This window comes from Sorex fumeus, unplaced genomic scaffold (assembly GCF_029834395.1).
Source record: "Sorex fumeus unplaced genomic scaffold, SorFum_2.1 ptg000063l, whole genome shotgun sequence".
Taxonomy (NCBI): domain Eukaryota; kingdom Metazoa; phylum Chordata; class Mammalia; order Eulipotyphla; family Soricidae; genus Sorex; species Sorex fumeus.
In genome coordinates, this window is record NW_026606120.1 from 19,155,872 (window position 1) to 19,180,592 (window position 24,721).

At 51.4% G+C, this 24,721-nt stretch overlaps 1 protein-coding gene across 1 annotated transcript; it reads left to right on the forward strand.

Annotated features, from left to right (window-relative positions):
• SECISBP2 (SECIS binding protein 2) lies at positions 1 to 24,191 on the forward strand. The gene is made up of 15 exons (XM_056127167.1): positions 1 to 143; positions 956 to 1,101; positions 4,270 to 4,519; positions 4,884 to 4,992; positions 6,852 to 7,084; positions 12,681 to 12,803; positions 14,675 to 14,764; positions 16,024 to 16,156; positions 18,060 to 18,226; positions 18,619 to 18,763; positions 20,201 to 20,351; positions 20,622 to 20,842; positions 22,987 to 23,141; positions 23,273 to 23,423; positions 23,677 to 24,191. Exons 1-15 carry the CDS (start codon positions 108 to 110, stop codon positions 23,778 to 23,780), a joined length of 2,214 nt encoding a protein of 737 aa, XP_055983142.1. The 5' UTR covers positions 1 to 107; the 3' UTR covers positions 23,781 to 24,191.
• The last annotated feature ends 530 nt before the right edge of the window (positions 24,192 to 24,721 follow it).

Here is a 24,721-nt window from a genome sequence, read left to right on the forward strand (position 1 = left end):
TCGCTCGGAAGGCGGAACAGCGGGGTGGGCAGCCGCTGGGAGCTTGTCGCGTCAGTCGAGGGGCAACCGCTGGGCTCCCCGGCTGGGCCGCGTCCGGGCCGCTCGCCATGGCGTCGGCGGGGCCGCGGGAGCCCGCAGGCGAAGTGAGTAGGGCGGCGCGAGCCGGCGGCGGGGCGGGCGGCCGCTGCGCCGCGCGAGGACGCCGTGTGGACGCGGCGCGGGGCCCACCCGCCCGCGCCCCGCGCGCCCCCCGGCCCCGGGAAACGGGCTTCCAGCCGGGGGAGGACTCGGTGTGGGCAGAGCCGGACTCCGTGCAGCCAGGCGATAGGTCTTCCGGACGAGGCCACTTGCAGTGGTTCGTGAGGGGCGAGCAAGCCTTTCCTGTGACTTTGGAGAAACACTGGCAATAAACTTGTCGGTGCGTGTTTCTCAGGGTGACTTTGGGCCGGCTGCTTCAGCTTTGCGCTCTCGAGAACCCGAGGCTGTAGGTGTGTAAAATAGGTGTGCAGCTAAAGCATTTCTCGAGAAGAAGTCCATGCAGTGACCCACATATCCAGGTACATGGCCCCAAGTGCGCGGCAACTCGGCCAGCTCAGTCCGGTCGGCAGGTCGCCGCGTTCCAAAGGGAAAGCACAGGGCGCTCCGGAAGGATGTTCGTCGGCTGACTGTGTCCGCCGAGTTCGAATCTTACCTCCACTTTAACATTTTAAGAGGCCACTTTTTCAGTGGGGAAAAAAGACCTTCTGGGGTAAACAAAAACAAAATCCTTCCCTTTACCAGCAAAAATGTTTGAACAACAGCCCTGGGATCATTTTCCAGGTTGCTGGAAGTCCATGACAGAGGTTTTGTGTGTGTGTGTGTGTGTGTGTGTGTGTGTGTGTCTGTTGTTGGTATGTTCACTTCAGTCAACCTCAAAATGGGTATCTCCAAAGCACCCCGTTTTTCCCTCCTGCAGGGCATCAGATTGTCAGCAGATGTCAAACCATTTGTCCCCAAATTTGCTGGGCTGGGTGTGCCTTGGCAGGAGTCTAAAGAAGCTCCAGCGTTCCCTATCTGTGCCACCGCCTACTATCCTAGTGTTCAGGAACTACCAGTGCCGGGGTATGTATCCTAAACATCTTGCTTTATCCAGGGGTTTGATTTTTTTTTTTTTTTTTTTTTTTTTTGGTTTGTGACAGCAAGCACATGAAAGTTCCCAGAGCAACTCATTGTACTCCTCCTGGCAGGGCGATTTGGTGCTGTGAGCTGTCAGGACAGCCCTGGCGGAGTTTGGGGGACCTACAGACAAGCAGGTGCTTGAGATGTAACTCTGGGTTTCGGACACATATGGCATAGGCTCCAGTCTTTCAGCCAACTCTGATTTTTTTACTTGTTTTTTTTTTTTTCTGGGAGTGCTGGGGATGGCACCCAGGGGCACAGACTTGCAAGGAAGGCAAGTACTCCACCATTGATTGACATAATTAGCTGAAGATAAAATGGAATTTCAGGGGTTTAGTTTCATACTGCTTTATGTGTCTGGAGCGTTAACCACACTTAACGTTGCGGAGTGAGAATTACCCAAGAAATCTCAAACCCACTTGTCTGCGGAATTGCAGAGGCTTTGTTAACCTGCAGGGGCTGCCAAGCCTGAGAGCTTGCTAGGATCTCAGTGTGATGAACAGTCGTGAACATAAGTTCAGGCAAAGTTTTTACACACTCTTACCACGTTCAGCTTGGGTAGATCAATCAGCTTTCTCGTTAGCTAAAGCAAGCAAGCGTATTTTTAGTACAGAGGCCAGATGTTTGTGGTTAGCCTGGAATGGTTAAAAAAATTTTCAGCTGGGCAGCTGAAAAGAGTAGTGTGTGATAGCTGTTTTGTCTAGGACAGTTTGTTCTCGGTGCTTCCTGTCGCTACGTCCTTGGAGTGCCTCTTCCTATTTCCCAGCTATCTTTTAGCAGCCACCTGCTTTCTCTGCTAACTCGGGTCACCTCGTCACACTGGCGCTGAAAAGACACCTCGACTTATTTCTCCCATCCACTGCCACTCTATTCTCTTTCATAACTGCCATAGTTTTCAGGGAGGCTAGGAGTTTTGTTTCTGGCTAGTATGTTTGGATTAGTGACTCACATATATTCCAGATATGGCTCTAATTGTCTTTTGCGTCCTGACTTGTTTTAGCTAGAAAATACTACATTTTCCAAATACTGCTTAAAACCATATACATCCATTGGGAGATTAAATAGAAGAAAGGGGTGGAGAGGAGAAGTGGGGCAAAGAACATATACTTCAGTTATGTGATTACGTTTCAATTTTCACTTAGGGATGGCGATAAAACTCAGTAGTAAAGTGCAAGCCTTGCATGCAAGAGATCTAGATTTCAGCCCCAACACATACACCTAATAAATTTTTGCTTCAGAAAGGAGGGGAGTCTAGTAGTTATTGCTGACATTTTAAGTGGGTGGTTCTTTGGCAGTTGATGGGTTTTGCATTTGATCACTTCATTTTATAATGTCCTATGGAGCTGAAGTCTGCATATATTTAGTTATACATTCTTCAAGATTTGAATCGAAATAAAGCTCATGTTGCCCTTTAAATATTTTTTTCCAAGTTGGAATTTATTCTCAAGGAATTTATAATATCGTATTTTAATGTTAGCTGAATTTGGAAAAATAAGTCTTAAACCTCTCACATATTTGTGTGAATTACCTGCAAATTCATTGGTTGGGAGGGATGCATTATCTTTGTGCTTATGTTTGTATATATCCGTGTCTTTATATTGCCATGAGATAGGTCAGATTGGTTTGCTGGTGTCGTGGCCGATCACTTCTTTGGCCTCTTGGCCTGCTAGGCCAGTGGTTCAATGCACAGGCCTGATTATGTAGTGCTGCTCAGGCCCTGCAGTGCCTGTCAATGCTCTGATGACGGTGTGGTATTCATAGAACCAAGGTCAGGCCCATCCACGGCATGTGCCTTAACCCCTATATTTTCTCTCTTGCCAATATGGCAAGCAGTGTAACACCTAAAGCATGGTTCTCTAAACCAAGAGTAATTGGAAGCCCTTATTATCTGTGCTTCGACTGTGTGTGTGTGTGGAGCGTTCAGGGCTTACATCTAGCAGTGCTTGGGGTTGATGTGCCGTGCTGGGGATCAAACCGGGGTTAGCTGCTTGCAAGGCAAGTGCCTTAACTTCTGCTGTCTCTCGGGACCCTGCTTTGCTTTTTCAAAGGATATTTATAGAGGTTGAGAGCTGGTTTGGGAGGTAAGGCTCGTTTCTTTCATGCTTGAGATTGGCAGGGACGTGTTTATATTATTTTCCCACACAAGAACTGGAGGCTAGAAATGTCTGTCCAGAGTTTGTCTGCATAGTAGCAATAGAACCAGAGTTAGCATTCAGTTTGGGAGTGCTAATTCTCTACTTGCAGTTAATTTTTTTCCCCAAAACTGTTCCTCAAAGCTGCCTGTGCCACGGGCCAGTTTGCTGAATGTTTTCAGGATCTTGTAATGGCCTGAAAGTTTTGCAACACAGAGACAGATGTTTCAGTCAGTTGAGAAAGAGCTAGCATCCTTCACAGAGTGTGACTGAGCTCTGCAGGGCTCAGGTGGATTTGGTGGGTGGAGGGACTGGATAACTGCGAGCAGCTTTTCCCAGTACTTGGTTGCCTGAGAGCAACACGATGCCGGGACTGCTTCCGGTCTCCTGTTCATAGTTACATGGCCTCCTCATGGATCTTCTGAGCTAAAGACACAGGGGCAGCCTGTTTCTTTGTAATGCAAAAAAATAAATGCTCAGGGACTTTGCTTCGTTTTCTGGTTTTGCATTTTATTTTGTCTTTTGGGGGCCCCACCCAGTGATAGTATGGACCTGCTCCTGTTCCTGTGTTCAGGAGTGTCCCTGTGACCTGGGGACCTATGGTGCTGGGAATCAATTCAGGCCTCCTTGCATGCAAAGTGTGTGCTCGGCCCAAAAGAAAACCGCAGATTTGGGTTCGGGTACAGTGCTTGGGGACTGACTCCCAGTGTGGTACTCGGGGCCATGAGGTGGTCCCCGCGCTTCTTGTATACCTGCATGCAGAGGCCGCTGGACTCCCCAGCCCGTTTGGCTTTTAATTCAAGATATTTTGATACTGACATGAGTGACCTTAAAAATAATTAAAAGGCTCACTGTAGATTGTTATGGTATGTCAACTGGTTATAGTATATTACAATATGTTAACATTATTAAGTTAATGTGAATTAACTTAATTCTTGAGTTGTGAACTCTGCCGCTAAAATTGACCCATTTTATCTAGACAGAAAGTTTATGCTGAAGAGGCGACGTTTGGCGCTTCACCTTTGCCTCCTCAGTATTTGTCTTCTGAGATTGCACTTCAGCCCTACGCCTGCTCTTCCTACACGCTGGAATCCGCGCAGAATGCCTGCCTGGTGCCCCGCTCTCAGTACGACTATGGCCAGCCGAGTTGTTACCGAGGCTTCCCCACAGGGAAGCCACGCCATGACCACCGGTGTCCTCTCCCACAGGACTCCAAAGCCTTGTTGAAGGTCAGTCACCCCTGTGGTTTTGTTGGTTCCTGTTGAAAATGTAAAGAACCAGGGTAGGTGATCTAGTACAGCAGATAGGGCACTTGCCTCTCCTGTGGCCAACTGAGGTTTGATTCCCGGCTCCACAGATGGTCCCCAGAGCACTGCCAGGAGTAAGCCCTGAGCACAGTCGGTTGTGGAACAGAAAACAAACAAACAAAAAACAAGGAAATTTAAAGAACCAGTCTATTTTTGCACCCAGTTAAGCCTGTCTTATCTTTTTTTGGTAGGTGTTAAGCATTGATTTGATCTGACCTTGAACACAAATTCACTAGTTAAAACCTTCTAGTTTTCTGAATTTGTTACTTTTTAATCTGTCCTGCAGAAAAAAGCATATGATGAACAGAAGCTTGACAGTAAGAAGGCTGATGGGACTGCATCAGCAAAAGGTTCCCATGCTGTGCCCATGCGTGCTGAGAATAGCCTGACATCAGGTAAGAATGAAGGCCGGGGGTGTTGCCTGCCCTTCTGCCTCTTGCTGTGGCTTGTGCAGCTCTCCCTGCAGGCTGTTTCCTGGAGAAGCGCTGAGGCCCTCAGACTTGTTGAGGGGCCTCGAGGTCTTTCCCCTGGGCAGGAACAGTGCTGTGTGGGCCCTTAGCTCAGCATGCTATGTGTTATGCAAGAACTTGCCCAAGGGTATCCCATCACCTCAAAACATGTCCTGTAATGCAAATCCCGGTCATGTCCCTGTTTGGTGGGACTCTTTTCCTTCTTTTTATTTATTTATTTTTATTATTTTTTTTTCCTTTTTCTTTTATGGGGCTCCACACCCAGCAATGCTCAGGGGTTACTCCTGACTCTGCACTCAAATCATTCCTTTACTCCTGGCTCAGGGGACCATATGGGATGCTGGGGATTGAACCGGGGTCAGCCACATGCAAGGCAAATGCCCTCTCTGCTGTGCTATCACTCTGGCCCCTCTGTTCCTTCTTCAAATCATTTCTGTGGGGTTTTGTTAGGACACATTCCAGTAGGTGAGAAGTTGGACGGTGGCATGACTCCCAGCTTAAGTACTGCCCTGGGCCAGTGTCATTCCTCAAGGACATTGTTCATTCATGCCCAAAGTCACAACTGTCCTGAACTTCTAGTTCTGCGGAAGTTAATGATTTTCCCCCTAATGTCTTATTTGCTGTAAATTACAAACTCGGTGCAGTTGTTTACCGACATTGCCTGTTTATACAGTGACTTAAATCTTTGTAGGAGTTGACTTTCTGGGAATGCTATATTTTTGTGATTGTATTGTTGGGGCCAAAGAGACAGTACATACAGTGGGTGGGACGCTTGCCTTGCACTCAGATGACCAAGGTTCAATTTCCACGACCCCATATGGTACCCCGAGCCCCACCAGGGTTCTGGGGATTGAACCTGGGTTAACAGCATTCAACACAAGCAATCTACCCATTGTACTCCCTAGCTTAGGAATAGGTTATATGTTTAATTTTTGCTTTCCTGCATTTTATTCCTGCAAGCCCAGCTATGGGCTGTTTATCACTTAGGGGAAATTCAGTGATGTCGTTCAGATCTCTAAGACAAAACTAGAGAGAGTACCTGGGGGAAGACATTTGCCTTACTTACGGCTGCTGCTGCTGAAGGGACCCTGGTTAGAATCCTCCAGACTGCACCTGGTCCTAGAGCACCACTAGGGGTCATGCCTGAGTACAGAGCTAAGAATAGCATCACCAGGTGTGGCTCCATTTCAGCCCTCAACCCCCAACACAAACAGAAACCCCACACACAAAACTGTAAAATGATAAAATACAGATAAATAAGGAATAGTTAAAATTTCCAGCGACACAGTAAGGTTAAGGGTCTCTGTTTCTCAAAACCCTTGAATGTGTTTTGCTTTTTTCCACTTGGTGACCCAGGTAGAGCAATTGGTAAAGGTAAGGTAAGGTAAAGGCCCTCCCGTTGATCGTCGATTTGCTCGAGCGGGCCCAGTAACGTCTCCATTGGAGAATTTGTTGTTACTGTGTCTGGCATATCGAATACTCTCGGTAGCTTGCCAGGCTCTCCGAGAGGGGCGGAGGAATCGAACTCGGGTCGGCCATGTTGGCCGCTTGTAAGGCGAACGCCCTACCCGTTGTGCTATCGCTCCAGCCCAGAGCAATTGGTAGGTCTGGTCATTTATATTTTATACCATCACAAGGATAATGATAATGTTTGTGGGAGGGGCAGGGTCTGAACTGTCGGGAGTTGTAGCTTTAACAGTCAGTGAACTCACTCTGCCATTTGACATGTGTGTCATCAAGCTGCTTGCTGACCTCTGCCTGTAATTGTAATTTTTCGACTTTAGATGGTTATCATAACAAGCGAACAGACCGGAAATCCAGAGTCCCTGAAAACAGTGGACCCACCTCCAAACCCGAGTTTGAATTTACCAGACTGGATTTCCCTGAGCTGCCAGGTCCAGAGCACAGTGAACGATCAGAAGCGCCAAGGCAGCCCAAGTGGGGGCCTGCACACTCTGCCTCCTCCGACCTTTCTCTCCTGCGAGAAGTGGGCAGGCCTGCTGCCCTGACACCAGAGGTGAGTGGAAGGTCCTGGTATTGGCTGATGTCTCTTGAGTGTTTTCCTTCCGACAGTGCCTGGTTTTCTTGGCATGGGAGGGCCTCTTGCAGCCCGCCTGGATGGCCTGCTCTGCTCTTGGAACTGTTTACAGAGCAGCTGTGGCACCTGGTCTGTCTGTTCTAAAGCTGCCAGTATGCCCCTTTATGTCCGGGAGCGGGCAGGCATTGTGCCTCGGGGGTGAAGGTGTTCCCCTAAACCCGCTACTTTCTCCACCCTGGAGCAGTACATCCCCCCCCAGAGAGGGAAACATTGAGGTCAAATGGCCCAGTGTAAACATGCAGTTCCTAAAGCTTTCTGTGTCTGTTTATCATTGATGCAGCTAATTCAGCAGAAGGGATTATAATGAGTAGCTCAGTTTGCTGCTTAGTGATTTTAAATTGTTGTTAACAATTCAGCTTGATGGTTTTATAAGTTCTAGCTCGTCACCTTGACTTGAGATTTCCAGGGAAAGACACTGGTTAGTAATCACCAAAATGGATCCTGACAGATCTCTGCTTAGGGATTAGGTAAGGCACGTTCCAGTGTGACAGAAAGGAAGGAGAAGGAGGGAGGAGTGCGGAACTCAGAGTGGCATCTGCTGCCTCTGGGGCAGATGCTGGCACCTGGAGGCCTGCAGTGAGTTGGGGAGTCCTTCTCCTGAGCAGGAGTACACGCTTTCTCCACCCGGCCCTGTGTGTGGGAGAGTTGGATCAAAGGTGATGAAAGGCTAACTCCAAGCTCAGAGAGGATGAATGGCACTGTGTCGTGGCCACCCCTGGGCCTGGAGTGCAGTGTGCTTGGACACTGAAGTCAAATACACACACTGCCTTGTCTGTTCACACGCTTGTACCATTTGTATTCCTGGTACCTTTAACGTTGAAAAGCAGTAAGGAAAACCCCCTGGTCTGTTTTAATGGAATTTTGAGGGATATGAGGCATTATTCTGAGTTGGTGATTTTTTATATGTGGGCTGTTTTTATTTTATTATTAACACACACACACACACACGTTATTTCTGATTTCAGTTGTGATGAAAACACAAAATGGATGCACGTCTGGAGCAGAGGAACTTGAGAATTGTTGTAAAGTTTGTTCCTGCTTGAGTTTATCAGTTTTCTTCGTCTTTCTCATTGTCTTTTGAGTTGTGGTCTGAATGTTTAGTCCGTTTCGCCCTGGTATCCTTGGCTGCCTTGCATCTCATACATGTGGCCACTTTATTAAGGGACAGGCAGGTGTTTCAGGGGCTTCTATTTGTTGTCACGAAGGACGTTTGGTGACTATTCGCCACTTTGTGTCTGTGCAGTGGGATCTGTGAGGCACTTCACACATGCCATCTCTGCTCCCCTGGGAGGCTGTGGAATCTGGTCTTGTTTGATAGCATGGACACTGTCTGTGTAGTCACCCCTTACTGGAACCCTGTGGAAACCACATGCATATGCTTTCTAGAAAGGTGCTAGCAGAACCAAAGTAAGTGATAGAGGCTTTCTTGTCAAGGGTATTGTGTGTGTGTGTGTGTGTGTGTGTGTGTGTGTGTGTGTGTGTGTGTGTGTGTTAAATGAGCCTATTTGGGCAGATTTTCAGGAAAGGCAGGGCAAGAGATCCCTGAAGGCTGAATGATTGTCATTTCACTTTGAATTTCAAAGTGAATTTGAATTGTAAGAAAACAATTGGTTTTCTTTTTAGGGTGAAGTAGTGGTGAAAAGTAAAAAACTCAACTGAATTTGTAACTGATAATGCTTCCGTCCCCCTTCTATACAGGGGGTAGAGGCTGCCCCCCCGGTGCTGCTCAGGGAGCTGTCATGGCTGCCCAGCTCCTCCTCGGCCCAGGGACTGTAGGCTGTTGATGAACTTACCTCCTTGTTAGTTTCGAAGTGGGAAATGAGTAAATGATTCTCCAGTTCCCTGCACAGAAGAGTGTCAGACAGAAAAGAGAGCAAAGGTTTCTAGGTTCAGTGTTTACCCTGTGAGGTGGGGCATCTTCTGAACTCAGAAGTGATAGCTGGGCCGGCAAGTGGTTCAGGGTCCCCAGCACCGCCTGGTGCCCCGGACACTGCTGGAGTCCCCCCCGCCAGCCCTCGCCCTCCCACATAGGGAGATCAGCTTCCTGAGCCAGCCTGTTCATGTAGGTGGTTCTCAAAAGCTTTTGGTCTTGGGATCCCTTAGAAAATCCCAGAGGACTTCTGGGATTTTCCGAGGAGGAGCTGGGCAGCCATGACAGCTCCCTGAGCAGCACTGCGGGGCAGCCTCCCTTACCCCCATATGGAAGGGGGACTGAAGCATTATCAGTTACAAATTTATTTCTTATTTTATGTTTAAGATTGTTACTGGTATTGTTCTCTGTATTGTTCAAGGTTAAAACCGCTTCGTTTTCCAGAATGCTTATTTGTTTAAAAGTCACAGAAATCCTTGACATAGGAAAACCCTTGTGAAAAATCATCTCTGACGTTAACAGCCTCAGTGAGAACAGCCTCGTAAGCCCCAAAGCCCTTTCTCGCCCAGCTCTGTCAGCTCTGGCTGGGTGGGAGTCGAGGTGGTCCTGGTGGTGGTGGTGGTGTTGTCATCATCAAACTGTGTGCAAAGAAGAGCAAGTGCGAGATAGGGGCAGAGGGGTGTGTCTGTTCTGTTTCCAGTCTTGATTCTCTGGATCCCTGAAGGAGTCTGTGGACCCCGAGACCACTCTGAGAACTGTGGGTCTGCCTGGCCAGGAAGTCATAGCGTCGGTCCTAACAAGACATGGCACAGTGTGATTGCTAGGGTGTTGCTCTGTGCTTAGGATAGCATGTGTCTGGGAGGGACCTTCTCTGTAGGGGATGGTCACGAGTCAGGGACCCACCTGCCGCCCCTCTTGGTTGGTGTCCTGTTCCGTCTGTGTGCAGCCTCTTGTGGGTGCCTGCGTCCTAGAAAGAAGCCCCCAGTTCCTGTGATAGCTAGCGATCTTTGGCTTCAGACATTAAAGGTGCACAGCCAGCCTAGCAGGGCTCAAATTCGAACTGTAGCTGTGGATTCCATGTATTTGGAATGTGAATGTAGTTGTGAACAGATTTTGTTTTCCAAAACTCAAATTGTGATGTGTCTACACACCTAAGTCCCCGAGTTACAGGAGCTGTTTCTAGGAAGTTGAGTTCACTGTCCATGTTCATGGAGCATTCGTATTGGGAGAAGAATGAATGCGAGCAGAATTTGCCTGTTGCAGGTAGAGTTAGTAGTTTCTAAGAGAGACATTTTGAATGATGGCCTAACTTTAGATTATGCTCTGAGTAATAACCCTGTGTGCCAGGCTTGTCTGGAATTTCTGAGGAATTTCTCTCTTACTGTTGAAATTGTTTAACAGTTTCGGTTGAGCAGTTATCTTGGACACCTGTGGGGTATGCTATTCGGCAGACATTATCTACAGAACCATCACCATACCCCAAAAATGTCACTGCCGCGATAAACTGAAAGGCAGTTTCTTCATCAGCAGATCCTGAAAGTGTTAGCATGTCATCTTCTGAAGCCTCAGGGCCTCTAGACAGAGTTAAGTACTCTGCCCGTGCTAGTGCAAAGGGATGCAGTGTGTTTGGATCCTGTTGATCTCTTGAGGCCTTGGCAAGTCTGGCAGTGTTTACACAGGTTCTCTTCCTCTTGGACCATGTTCATGAATCTGAGCTGCACTGGGCTTGCATCTCGAACAAATAATTGGTTGTCAGGAGCAAGGGACAGATTTGTAAGCGAGTGAAAGCCTGTGGTTCAGATCCTGCCTTAAAGTGTCTGACGTGAATTCTTCACAAAAGAGATGTGTCTTGGGTTCCAACTCTGGTCGTTGCATCCCACCCACCCCCTCCTTCCCCCCAGTCTTTGATCTTGAACCTAAATCGCTTTTACCTTCTAGGGTAGTGATAGCACTGTTTCCAGCTAGCCTGTGTCACTGCACTTGAGAATCCATTTCATTCCCGTTACATTGAGCTGCTGTTTTTAGTGATTCCTAGATTTGTTTCCTGAAGAGCCTTTTTTCTCTGGTCTAGATTTTGCTCTTGATTGACTTCATCAGTGTTCGTTACTGTGGCATGCAGTGCTGTGCTCATTTAGTGCCATGGACATCTCTCAGAGTTACACAGATTCTCTTGTGACATCTCACATTGTCATAGGCCATCAGGTACAAAGAAGAGTGGGGTGTTCCCACCTTATCGCCTGCAGGGACATGGGTTGGTGACAGTTTGGGCCAATCAGGTGTGTGGCAAGATACGTGGAGCTGACAGGGCCTCTTGTAGGCCCCACCCTGGCTGCACCCATGGGCTCGGCTGGATCAGCACTGAGGGCTACCCCGTCGCTGCTGAAGCAGGTTTTCAGTTCACTAATTTTGTTTCATTTTATAAGAACCCTTTAAAAACATGGTTTTGATCAAGAAAATATAAAGGTTTTTTTTTTAGTTTAGCAGAGTTTCAGAATTCAGAAAGTAAAGCATTGTCACGTGGAACCTGGGGGACTTACACAGGGTTCCAGGATGAGAGTAGCTGTGTCGTGCTCTCCCCTCAGACACTTGTCGGCCTGCCATACTCTCCCCTCAGACACCATAGCCTGCCGGGTCGTGTTCTCCCCTCAGAAACTTGGCTGTGTCATGCTCTCCTCTCCGACATCATTGTTGGCCATGTCGTCCTCTCCCCTCAGACAAGTTGTCAGCTGTGTCATCTTCTCACCATTGTTGCACTGTGCTGTGCTCTCCCTCAGACATGGTTGTTGGCTGTGTCATGTTCTCCCTTCAGACACTGTTTCTTTAACATTTTATTACAGAAGGACCAGAAGTGATTCCTTCAGGGATCTAACTCAGGAGTGGGGCGTCTCTTTGTAGTTTCCACCCTCAATGGCATGAACTGCCACCTCGGGCTCCTGATTGCTTCCTTAGACAGAGCTGGGGTGTGACTTTCCAGCTTCTAAAGACGGAAGTGGGATTGCTGGACATGGAACATTTGAGAACTGCCTTTTCCACCCATCAGTGTCTGGGTTGACCCTTCCAGCTCATTTTCTTCTAAGTGCTGCAGAGGCTTTTGAGGGGGTGTAGGCCTTGCTGTTTCTGAGCCTTCCTCCTTGTGAGAGAGCACCTGCAGGCTTGGGTGTGCTGGGGGACAAGGACAGGACAGGTCAGATGGGCGAGGGGAGCAGAGTGCGCACCCTGGCCAGATTCACATGGGTGCCAGGTGCCAAGGTCCCGGGGAGTAGAGTGTGAACGCTGCTTGAGAAAATCGAGTGTGTGAGACTGGGGCAGCTGCGGGGAGACTGGGCCCATGGCCTGGTTTCAAGGTTCCCTAAGGATTTGGGATCCGCAGTCAGGAGTAGCGAGCTCGGGGCAGGGGCTGGAAATCGTGTCATTAACAGGAGACTGAGACGAATCTGGGTCTACCCCGCAGTTCTTTTAACCCTTTTGCTTTTTCCCCCTCAGTTAGCCGAGTGCTGCCTCTTGGGAAAGTGGAGAATGAGGAGCTCAGTTCCCAGTGAAATCACTGTCCAGAGTGCGGTCTTGATCTTACCGATCCCTGGCATTTTTAAGTGGTCTTTGAAATGTTCTGAAAAGTTCTGAAACCTTTGCTGTTTTCTGTCCTAGTCTAAAGCAGCACCAGGGGGCAATCCTGAGCCAAATGAAGCCTCAAGAAAGAATAAGAAAAAGAAAGAAAAGTTGAAACAGAACCTCGAAGTCCCGACAGCTCAAGAGCCACCAAGGATTGAGGTCCATTGGTTTCCTCTTTACTCATTCTGTCTGTGCTCCTGAAGGCCTCCCCTGCCCAGAGTAGATGCAGGACTCCTAAGCGAGACTGCGGCATTTTCTTCCTCAGCTCTTCTCTGGGTACCATCACGGTGGCCTCCCATTTCTTCAGCCGCTCATGTCGGCTTCCCGTGGGCTCTGAGCAGGCAGGCCCTGACCTGGTCGCTCGTTGGTTTGAGGTATAGAAGGATTTGTGGGACATGTGCCTGTGCTGCTTCGCAGGACTGCTCTTCCCCGCATCGTCACTTGGCCGGTGTCTCTGTGCTTGTGCAGGACCTCCTTTAGCATTGGAAATTTCACTGAGAATGAATTTAGTCTGCCAGAGACTCACCATGGGTATTGTCAGACACATGCTAGAAATAAACTTGCAAAGTGCTTTTTAATTTGTTTCGTCAAAAATTTTTTTTCTTGTTTTTTGTTTTTGTTTTTGCTTTTGGGTGGCACCTGTCAGTGCTCAGGCTCTGCTCAGGGATCACTCTTGTGAGGTGCTGGGAATTGAACTCCGGTCAGCTATGTGCAAAGCAAGTGGCTGCCCTGCTGTGCTATTGCTCTAGCCTCTATTTTTTCTTGCATTTTTCTAAGTTAAATGGAATTTTTGGTGCTGAGGATTAACTCTAAGGCCTCACCCACGCGAAGTAGGTGCCTCCATCTGCCACTCACCTGCATCCCGGCACACCAAAGTGCTCTTTCAAAGTGCCACTCCCAGAATGCTCTTGTCTCCCAGGGAGCCTGCTGGGTTCTGAGCACATTGATCCTGGTTCTGCCAAAGCCGACTCAGCGTCCTGGTTCCTGCTGCTGGCAGGAGGCCTCTTGGGGCCCACACCCCCTGCTCCCTGCAACCTGTGAGGTCTCCCAGAGTCTCTTGGAGGAGCCTTTTCCTGAGGGAAACAGCATTGTGTGCTTCATTGGGGGCACAGCAGAGCATTATGATCGGGGTTTGATTTTGGTGTTTGGGGCCACACTGGCAGTGCTCAGGGATCTGCTTGGGATCTGCTTCTAAACTCAGTTCTATTCCACTGGTATTTGTCTATTTGTATTCCTGTATAATACTGTTTTACTTTTACCTTCTGTTTTTGGGCCACACCTGGTGATGCTCAGGGGTTACTCCTGGCTCTGCACTCAGGAATCACTCCTGGCAGTGCTTGGGGGACCATATGGGATGACAGAGTCGAACCGGGGTTCGGCCATGTGCAAGGCAAGCGCCTTACCTGCTGTCTTGTCACTCTGGCCCTAAAAACATCATGATTGGGACCAGTGTGATTTAAAGTATAGTCCCCATTTCTCTCATGGCTTCTCCAAGACACTTAAAATGACCAAAAAAAAAAAAAATCTTTTTGTTTTGGAGCCAACACTCGACAGTGCTCAGGGAAGGATTATTCCCGACAGGACTCAGGGTGCTGGGGATCAAACCCAGTCAGCCGCTTACTATCACTCCAGCCTCCCAAAGTGAGACATTTTAAAATGAATTAAACGTTTAGAGGCATTCCCCTGGGTTTGCATTGCTGTCACTCTGATGGCAGTACGGTTGGGGTGCCGCGCTTGAGCCCACACAGCAGTCGGGGCTGTCCCATAGGCTGCGCAGGCGCACCAGCCTGTCCCCCCCACACCCCACGCTTGCTGTCTTTGGGGCAGAAGACCAGAGCTCTGGTGTGTCTCTGTTTGATCTCAGAACAGTGATGCTTAAGCCCTTCCATTCTAGGTTTGGGGGCTGTTTTGTGTGACCTTTGAACCGTGAGGGAAGCCTGCATCTACTAGATATGAGCCAGGTGACATTTGCACTTGGACATTAGTCCCTTGTGACTAGTGGAGACCTGAAGGGCATGTGCTTTATCTAGGATGCCGAGGAATTCCCCAACCTGGCAGCGGCCTCTGAAAGAAGAGACAGAGCAGATTCTCCGAAGTTTCTGTCGAGACAGCAGCCACAGGCGAGTGTTGGGTTGGAACCACAATCGTTTCGGGTTTAACTTTGCTGGCTCAGCTAAATTCATAGAAAATCTGTTATCAGACCTCTTTGTGTGCTGACACCCGGGGCACCTCTTCTTTCATGGGCTCAGCAGAAACAAAGTTTCCCTCTTGTCCTAGGAGTGGGGTAACTTCTGCTCTGACAGAAGTAAGGGACGTGCAGATGGCCCGGGAGGTTGGAGTTTAAGGAAAAAGCAGAACTGAGAATATTCCTGTGGGAGTTCATCATATCTCGCAAATAGAAAAATAAGAGCTGCCTGACTCGATCCAGTGTCAAAACGAAGGCAAGGAGATGCTGGTCCTGCCCGCTCGCTGTCTCCGCTCTCACATGGCACTTCCTTTAACCCCCAGAATTAACTTGGAACGCTGTCCACTGCTCTGGAGGGCCTCTGGTGTGCTCGAGCATTTATCCCAGGGTCATTGATGTCCCGGTGGCAGGATGAGTGAGGCCTTGAGGTTCCGACACAGGAGACCCCAAGCCCCTACAACTTTCCATACAGTCTAAATCCCAGGTCATGGCTGTTTGAGAGCTAGCACTTTGTTAAGTGTGTATCTGACTTGGTACCTACATTTAGTGCTCATCTGCCAGATGGACTTGTCAGAATCGGACATTTACGAGTCTTTGTTCATATCCTCGCAGACCATGGCAGCTCATTGTCTCTGGACTGAGAGGGAGTGTGGTCTGATGAGAGACACCAGACAGGGGCCGGAGCGATAGCATAGTGGGTAGGGCGTTTGCCTTGTATGCGGCCAACCTGGGTTCGATCCCCGGCATCCCATATGGTCCCCCAAGCATGGCCAGGAGTAATTCCTGAGTGCAGAGCCAGGAATAACCCCTGAGCATCACTGGGTGTGACCCAAAAAGAAAAAGAAAAAGAGACACCATACAGCCTGGCACATAGGCTTTGCTGCGGGGCTTCCCGCAGTCTGTGCGTGCTTTTGTAAGCCACACCTTGTTCTTCATGAGGGCGATAAACTCAGTGGTTTCATCTTTATTCTGTGTTAATAATGAGGAAAAGGAAGTAACTGCGGTGCCAGTATTGGGTGGTAGACTGGGAGTGATTGGGGGGGTTATGGGGGAGTTCCTTCCAGGATTGTTATGTCTTTCCATCAGTATCATTCTGTCTCCTGTTACATATGGCTGCATAATAAAATGAAAAACTCTTGGTCAGTTTGTCAAATGAGGTATCATGAGTAAACTTCTGGGTTTTTGACTTTTCAGAATAGTTTTAGAAGCAGCACAAAGAAGAGCCAAGTGCCGGTGCAGCTGGACCTGGGCGGGCTGCTGACGGCCCTGGAGAAGAAGCAGCGCTCCCAGAGTGCAAAGCAGTCATCCAAACCCGTGGTGTTCTCGGGTAAGGCGCCTTGGGGAGCGTTCTTCATACTGGCCATCTGACGTTCGTTTCTCAGAATCGGGATTCATTCTGACGTAAAAAAATAATACTGTCGGGACCAGAGTGATAGGACAGTGGGTGGGGCACTTGCCTTGCACATGGCTAACCCGGGGTTTGATCCCCAGCACCCCATAGGGTCCTCCAAGCACCACCAGGAGTGATTCCAAAGTGCAGATACAGGAGTTACCCTGGAGCATCACCAGGTGTGGCCCCAAAACAAAAAGAAAATAGTATTTATTATACAGGAATTGACAAAGACTAGTGGAATAGAATTGAAAGTTTAAAAACAGATCTTTGCATGAATTTTTGACAGGGTGCAGAGTTCTCTTAAAGAACAAGAGAAGCTGGACTGGAGAGAGAGTACAGGGATTAAGGTAGTTTGTCTAGCCTGCAGCCACCGCCAGCTAAGCCTGTGGTACAACATGGTCTCCTGGACTGTGACCCACAGGCACAGCTGTGTGTGTCCCAAACCACTCCCCCCACAGATAAAGTCACTCTCTTCAGAAATGGTTACTGTTTTTGGCATATCATATACGCCACAGGGAGCTTGCCAGGCTCTGCCATGCGGGCGGGATACTCTCGGTAGCTTGCTGGTCTCTCCGAGAGGGATGAAGGAATCAAAGGAATCGAACCCGGGCTGACTGCCAAAAAACTGGAGGCTGAGGCCCATCCTTAGTGTAAACTGGGGGTGCTTTAACCAGCTAAGTGCCCCCAGCTTACACTCTGGATAAAAATCAACTCAAAATGATCCAAAACTCAAATATAAGCCAAAACCATCGAAAACAGCAAGGGTAAATTACTTTGGTTCAGACAGTGAACCTTTAAGATATGACACTAAAATCACAGGCAACAGAGGAAAAGATGAAATGGATTTCATCAAAATTAAAAGGTTTAATTTTAAATGAAAAGCTTGGGCATTATCAGGGAAATGGAAGACAAAATAGAAGACAGGCTCCAGCTCCGGGGTTCCATTCATAGCTAGACACTGACTGGGTGTCTGGGAACTGACTTGGCTGGAGTTTGGGGCACTGGGTCCCTGAACCAGGCTCTCTTGCGTGGTGTTCCCAGGACCGCCTGCAGGTGGCGTTGGTTCCTGCACAGCTCCCACGTGGTACCCTGGAACTGCTGGGGTGGGGATCAGGGCATGGGCGTTTCTTAACAAGTGAATGGTAGGATTTCATTTTTATAGCTTGCTTTCTGTCAGTGTTTTCTTAAAGTGGGGGAACTATGAAGACCTAGCCACCAGTTCTAGCAAATTAGCAATTCACCATCTTCCTGCATCTCTCGCCTTCCTTACAAAGACATTCCAAAATATTTTTAATCGGGGCCACACGTGGCAGTTCTTAGTGGGAATGTGACGCAGTGCTCGGGACCACACTGTCCCGATCCCCTGATTTTCTTTTCTTTTTTTTCTGTTAAAATGGTGGGAGAACGGCTTAAAGAGCCTCTTCCACATGCCCTAGGATGTTCCCACCAGAAATGCAACCTTGGGCTGGGGTGGTGTTACAACAGGGAGGGCGCTGGCCTTGCACACAGCTGACCAAGTTGGATCCCTGGAAACCCATATGGTCTCCAAACACTGCCAGGGTGATTCCTGACTTCCAAGGCAGGAGTAAGCCCTGAGCACCGCCAGGTGTGCCCCCCAACCCCCTGAACAGGAGGAAAGATGGGGCAGGAGGCACAAAGGTCTGATTACGGCACCTGAAGGCATTTCTGCCCCAATCCAGTTTCCCGGGGTCCCTGACAGACACTAATGTCTTAGAGAATCGCTGCTGTAAGAAGAACCAATTGGTGCAGATGGACCTGACCTGGGGTTGTTTCTGTGGGGTGCGGCCTGTGACCCCACATGCTCATTGTGTTACAGTTGGGGCCGTACCAGTCCTCTCCAAAGAGGCCACGTCCGGCAAGAAGGCCCATCGTGTCGGCCAGCAGAAAACCCCACACAATCCCCTCGACTCCAGCGCCCCCCTGGTGAAGAAGGGGAAGCAGAGGGAGGTCCCCAAGGCCAAGAAGCCAACCTCACTAAAGAAGGTGTGCGGGGCCTGCACCCAGGGCACGGGGAGGCGAGGCAGATGGAGGCGCTGGGCTCTCCTTTCGTACCTCCTGCCCAGCTCATGTGCTGGGCTGGGTGGCAATGCTCACGGCTTCCATGACGCACGCCAGGTCCTGTCTGCCCTCTGCTGCCTTGGTGGGGGCTGGCTCTCACACAGGCAGCAGGAAGCTGGGATCTGCCTATACCCCTGTGCGCTGCACTCTGCTCCTGGGGTGCCCCACAACACTTCAGAGCTGAGAGTCAGAGGGTGGGTCTGGACCAGGTGGGCGGAGGAGCCAGCAGGTGTGAGAGGAAGGTCAGCTTGGCGTAGGTACTATTTTCTGAGCCTTAAGTATTGAGGCAGTTCTGACGGTTGTGTTCACTCTTAAAGATTATTTTGAAGGAGCGGCAGGAGAGAAAGCAGCAGCGTCTCCAGGAAAATGCCGGGAGCCCCACATTCACCAGCAAGGAGGTGCACGAGATGGAGAGTGGGGGTGATGAGCAGCCTCCTGAGCAGGCAGAGCCCGACCTCGCAGGTACCAGCAGCTATGGCAGTCCCTGCCCCAGTGCATCACCTGCTGTCCCGTGCTTCAGGAACACATTTTTCCACCCCAGTTCAGGAGATATATGAGGGAGCCGGGAGAGGCCCCAGTGGGGCCCTGAGCCAGAGGGATGGACCTGGCAACTTGAAGTGGTACCAGGAATCCCACTGCCTGCGGCATGGCTGCCTTCGCCCAAGCGTGGTGGGCTGGGCCGGGCAGACAGAAGTGGCTGTGTCCAGTATTTGTGTCACTAAACTGGATGCCCAGGACAGCATGCGGGGTGCAAAGTAGTATGTGTCCAGGGTTGAGGCCGGGCTGCCCCCACCGCAGATTTGTCTGGGTGGAATCTGGGTGACAGTCTCAGTGCACGTGTGTGCGTGCGCATGTAAACCTGGTGTTCCCTTTGCTGACATTTCCCGTGGCACAGGCCACCCCTCCCTACTTCCCTGTGGGGATGCTCTTGGCTTTTGCATTCCTTCCCAGTTCTTCTGCGCTTGCACGGTTGAAAGTCTCAGGGCAACCACTAGAGGGCGGTAGGCTGTTACTGAATCCTGCCTGCTCTTTAAACGAATTTTTTTTGTTTTGTACCAGTGGGATGCTGGAGATCTAACCCAGGTCTGCCACGTGCAGGTGCAAGCACACTCCCCACTGAACTCTCTGCAGCCCTAGAATCAGGCCTGCTCTCTAAATGCACTTGCCCAGGCGCCTTCTGTGTGTGTCCTGTGTGTGTATGTAGCTCTTAAGATTTGATAAGGGAGTGGTCTCACACCCCGAAGTGCAAAAAGCCAGAAGTGAAAAATCTGTTTGTAAAGCTTTTTAATAGAAATTACTCCACGGTTTTTTAAATGAATCTACTGACTTCTGTACCCCATGCTTTAAAAGTGATTTGGATGAGATCTCAGTGGGCTGAGCATTTGCTTTGCCTATAGGAGACTGGGTTTCATCTGGGCTAACACATGGTCTCCAAAAAACCACTAGGAGCGCCCCCCATGCAGAGAGCTGGGAGTAGCCTCCAAGCATCTCCAGGTGCAGCCCCCCAAAACACGGTAAAAGGTGGTCTTAATGGTGGTGAGTCGGAGACTGCCACAATAGCAATAACTAGCAGGCGGGGCGGCTCCTGGCGGAGCAGAAAGCTGCCCTGTCATCTCAGGCACTTCAGTTTTCCCGTTCCTAGAACACTAGCCACAGCTGTGCTTGAGTGTGTCCATGTGTGTGTGTCTTTGTGCATGTGCATGTCTGTACATGTGTGTGTCTGTGCATGTCTGTGCACGTGCATGTACGTGTTTCTGTGTGTGCTTGTTTTGTGCCCGTAGGTGTGCATGTGTGTGTGTGTGTGTGTGCGCATGTTCCAAGCCTGGCTGCATTAGTGCCTTCAGAGGCACCCCGCTTGGGCACTGCTGGTGCACTGGGTAATTGCGTCTCTCACCCTAGGGGATGTGGCCGCACCTGTGGCTTGTGGTCCTGCTGAGGATAGCAAGTCTGAGGAGCAGCCAGGGGCGGAAATCCTGCCTGAGTCTGAACCCTCCTGCCCAACCCCTGAGACCAGCTGCCCCCCGAAGATTCACAGCCGGAGATTCAGAGAGTAAGGGGGGGGGGGGGGGCTTGGCAGACTTGGCAGGCACCAGGCCTGCCGTCCCTTCATGGGGTCAGGGTGTTTGCCTGCTTGTGTGATGCAGAGGGGAGGTCACGGGTGACTGTGCTTGGCTTCCCACCTGGGGCTTTGTTGTCTGGGTGGGGCAGGGAGCGTGAGGGCCATGTCGCCAAAACCTCTGGGGATTTGCCCTTTAACCAGCAGGGGTGAGGGCTGCTCATGGCGGGTGCCTCTGGGCTAACCAGGCCGTGTTTCTTCTAGCTACTGCAGCCAGATGCTGAGTAAGGAAGTGGACGCCTGTGTGACTGAGCTGCTGAAGGAGCTGGTTCGTTTCCAAGACCGCATGTACCAGAAGGACCCGGTCAAGGCCAAGACCAAGCGCCGCCTTGTCTTGGGGCTGAGGGAAGTGCTGAAACATCTGAAGCTCAGAAAGCTGAAGTGCATCATCATTTCTCCCAACTGTGAGAAGATCCAGTCAAAAGGTAAAGCTCGGGGGTCACCAGCACGCCCTGGCCGGGAGAGATGACTTGCGGGCCTCGGTGCTTGACCTTGTTTCGTGCAGAATTCACTACTGGTCACTGGGGTCGGCCAATCTGTGGGTCCCGCTGCCCTGTGGACTGAGGTGCTGGTCTGTCTGGGAGCAGCAGTCACCGCTGAATCCCGGGTTCTACGATGGCACCAAGGCTGTCCCTGTACTGGGCCTTGGGCCAACCTGTGTCCTGACTCGGTCGGTGCCTCCTCAGCAGGTCTCTGCCGTGGGGCCTTTCTGACCCGGTTCCAGGTGCTGCCCCTCTGCAGCCCTCCCCTTGCTTTGATTTGTTACTCCCCCGTCCCACGTGAGCGTTTCCCGCAGGGGCCCCTGGGAGGACTCTGGAAACCTGGCCAACTTGACTCTTTAGTCTTTATTTGCCTTTTCTCTTTTCTTTTCTCACCGTTTAACTCACTTGGTTATATTCATAGCTTGACCTTTGACATTCATAGTCTTGAAGTGTAAAGTGTCCCTGACCTGCCCCCACTGTCCTCAGGTCACTGCTCGCCGTCTGTTCATGATCTCTCTCTCCCCTCCACTGCAGTTTTCAGGCACTTTGCCTCTGGACCTCAGCTGGATGGCTTGGGCCGAGCCCGGTTCTTTGGGGCCAGGTTCCCACTCTTCCTGGTGCTGCTGTCTTGGCACTTCCTGGCACCGCTGTCTTGGCACTTCCTGGCACCGTCCCTGGGGGCTGGTGGCTGTCTACGCCTCCTCGTCCTCTTGGCCCCGCTTTCTGGAAGGTTCCTCTGCTACACCTTCTCGTTGTCCCTCAGACTTATCTGTGCCACTACCAGTGTTTCCCGATGCAGCTGTTCCCCTAGGATTCTCTCATGGTCTCATGGCGCCACAGCTACCCCACCTCTGAGAATCGGAAAGACCTGAATCCTCCTTCCCCCTGCTGAGTCTCATCCCTCTTGGGGTCACTGATAGCTCCGGTCTTTTGTGGAGATTGCCACAGTGGCTTGTGGTTGTCTGCTTGTGTTTGATCACTCTGAGAATGAACTAGAGAGCTGGCGTGTGACTGCACCTACATGTCCTGAATGGAGCTTGGTTGTGGAACATTTGTCTTACATAGGTGAGGCCCTGGCACTGCTACCAAAAAAAAAAAAATTCAGGCTCTGAGTAGCAGTGAAGGATGGTGGTTTGCAGCTGATGCAAGCCGACGGCTGTTCAGGTTCCGGCCAAGCAGGTACAGGGGCTGCCCGGCGCATCCACCACGAAATGAGCATCCCAGTATCCCACACACCTGACCTGACCAGCCTCGGGGGTGGCCATCCAGCAAGGAGGGACCCTGCTTCCATCATGCCTGCTGCCTGCCCTAGGAAGGTCCTGCTCCCACCCCCAGCAGCCACTCCCCACGCAGCCCCTTCCTGGGGTGTTTGCACCCCACCGTTGGCCTTCCTGCAGCTGCAGTCCTGGTGGTCTCCTTTTCAGATGTCTGTTCGCAACTTGGACATGGAAGTTAGATTCTTACTGTTGTTCTTTGTCTATTGGGCCATTCAGCGGTGCTCAGGGATCACTCATGATGAACCTCGGCGGGGGTACCAGTGGGACCCTGGGGATTGAATCTGGGTCAGCCATGTTCAGGCCAGCTCCTTACTCGCTGCGCTGCCTCTCCGGGCCCGCCCCCCTGGGTAGGAGCTGCAGCATTTCCAGGCCTCAGCACCACAGGGCACCTTCCCTGGGATTTCGGGGCTCCTCCTTCCCGGAAGCATCGAGGCCCTTTTACTGCCATTTTTCTGCTGGGCTTCATCGTCACAGTGAAATTCCTCAATCTCTCTTCCGGGTAAATGTTTTCCTTCCCCTGTGACCTCTTGTGCCACCGGGTCATTTCTTCACGATGCCTCTGGCCAGCCACCCTGAGCACACGACATGGCAGCTTCTGTGACATCTGTATCCCACGCTGCTTCCTCTACCTCCAGTCCCTGCAGCTCTGTGCTACTGGGTGGTGGCCCCATGTGTGGCCACCTCACAGCAGTGGCTTTGGCTGGCAGTCGTGACACCACAGAGGGCTCCCGTGCAGACGGGGCTCACTGGGTGGCGTCGGTGTTGGGAAGCCCTGTGCTCCCTCTGACCCAGTGTCCTTTCCCTCGGCAGGTGGGCTGGATGACACGCTGCACACCATCATCGACTGTGCCTGCGAGCAGAATATCCCCTTCGTGTTCGCCCTCAACCGCAAGGAGCTGGGGCGCAGCCTGAACAAAGCTGTGCCCGTCAGCGTGGTGGGCATCTTCAGCTACGACGGGGCGCAGGTGCGGGGGCGCTGCACCCCCACGGCGTCCCCACAGGCTCTGTGCCCGGGGCTGCCCTTGCCGCTGTCCCTGCATTCCTGCAGGCCCTCTGCTCGGGAGACCTACCCCTGCTCTCTCTCTCTCCCGCCCAGGACCAGTTCCACAGGATGGTGGAGCTGACGATGGCGGCCCGGCAGGCATACCAGGCCCTGCTGGACAACGTGCACCAGGAGCCACCCAGGCCCCCGGCCCCGCCCAGCTCGCCCAGCCCGGCCCCCGCGGGGAGTGAGGAGCCCCACTACAGTGAGTGCTCAGGCAGTCCCTGGCTGGGCAGGGTGGGCAGCGCCCTCACAGGTCTCTTTCAGCGCTGGGGGGCTTAAGCAGGGCCACTCAGGCTGGACTCCGAGGACACCCCAGTGGACGGTGGCCTCGGGGATAGCCATGCCCGGGGGAACTGAGGGGGGTGCCGCCGGGGCAGGCGGTAAGGCGTCTGCGGGCCGGCACCAGGGGGCTGCTGACGGCCGCACGTTGAATGGAGCCGTTCTCTTGCTCGCAGTGGCGATCTGGAGGAAACATCTGGAAACCTACAGCCAGTGCCCGATAGGGCTGGAAGATCCGCTGGAGGCCCCCGCCTCCCCGATGATGAAGCTGAGCTTATGAGACTCCTCTCCCTGTGTCTGTGTTCAGGGTAAGGGGCGGAGCGGGGCCTTTCCTCTGGTCTTCACTGTCGAGCAGACCTGCAGGACCGATGGGTGGGATCCAGGGCGCTGAGGGCCTGGAGCGCCAGAAACAGGGTGTCGGGAGCCATCAGCTGTCAAGGAAACTTCCTCTCTGTTGCCAAATAGCCGAGCCAGGTCCGTTTGCAGAAGGTGGCAGCGGGCGAGGGTGGGGTGGGTGAGGCAGACAACCGGGCCCCCGTCCTAGGAGCCCCCTCACCGTGTGGCCTCTCAGCTGGAAGATGTTCGGACTTCATGAAGGACTCGTGACAGGAACTGCACAAGGAACGTGGGTTCTGGATATGAATTCTTCTTTGCAGTCTTTTCTTTTTCCAAGAAACGATGAATATTGACATTTCTAAAGTTTATTTGTGGTCATTTAAAAAAACCTTTAACTCTTTATTTAGTAAATGAGCTTGCTCTGGAAGTGATTTCTTAGAGGCCAAAGGGATAGACAGATGGCTACTTCGGGTATTTTTCTCTAAGAAGGTACCTGTTTATTTTGAATAAAGAGCAGTGATTCCATTCTGCAGGAGCTGGGCTCTCTCTGGCTTCTCAGCTGCCCTGTGCCTGTCCCCAACCCGCACTGTCCCCCGTGGGCTCCCGTTTGTACCCAGGGCCCTGACCAGAAGAGTCGTGCGTGCCCAGAACCCCGCTCAGCCCGGCCTGCTAGTCCGCCCATCACCGTCACCAGGGAAACGACAGGGATGGAGCCTGCTGCTCTCTGCTTGGCGGCTGGCCAAAGTCACTTGGGTTTAAAGATGTTGCTAAGCGGCTGGGAGCAACAGTACAGCGGGTAGGGCACTTGCCTTGCACGCGGCCTGCCTGGCATCCCAGATGGTCTCCCCAAGCCCAGGAGTAACCCCTAAGCACAGGCGCGGGAGT

Bases quoted from the DNA above. Each gene is read 5' to 3' on its own strand.
- SECISBP2 (XM_056127167.1), top strand. From the start codon at position 108: ATGGCGTCGGCGGGGCCGCGGGAGCCCGCAGGCGAA. The intron at 4,993-6,851 runs GTAAGAATGAAG...TTTCGACTTTAG, and splicing joins TGAGAATAGCCTGACATCAG to ATGGTTATCATAACAAGCGA. The intron at 23,142-23,272 runs GTGCGGGGGCGC...TCTCCCGCCCAG, and splicing joins TCAGCTACGACGGGGCGCAG to GACCAGTTCCACAGGATGGT.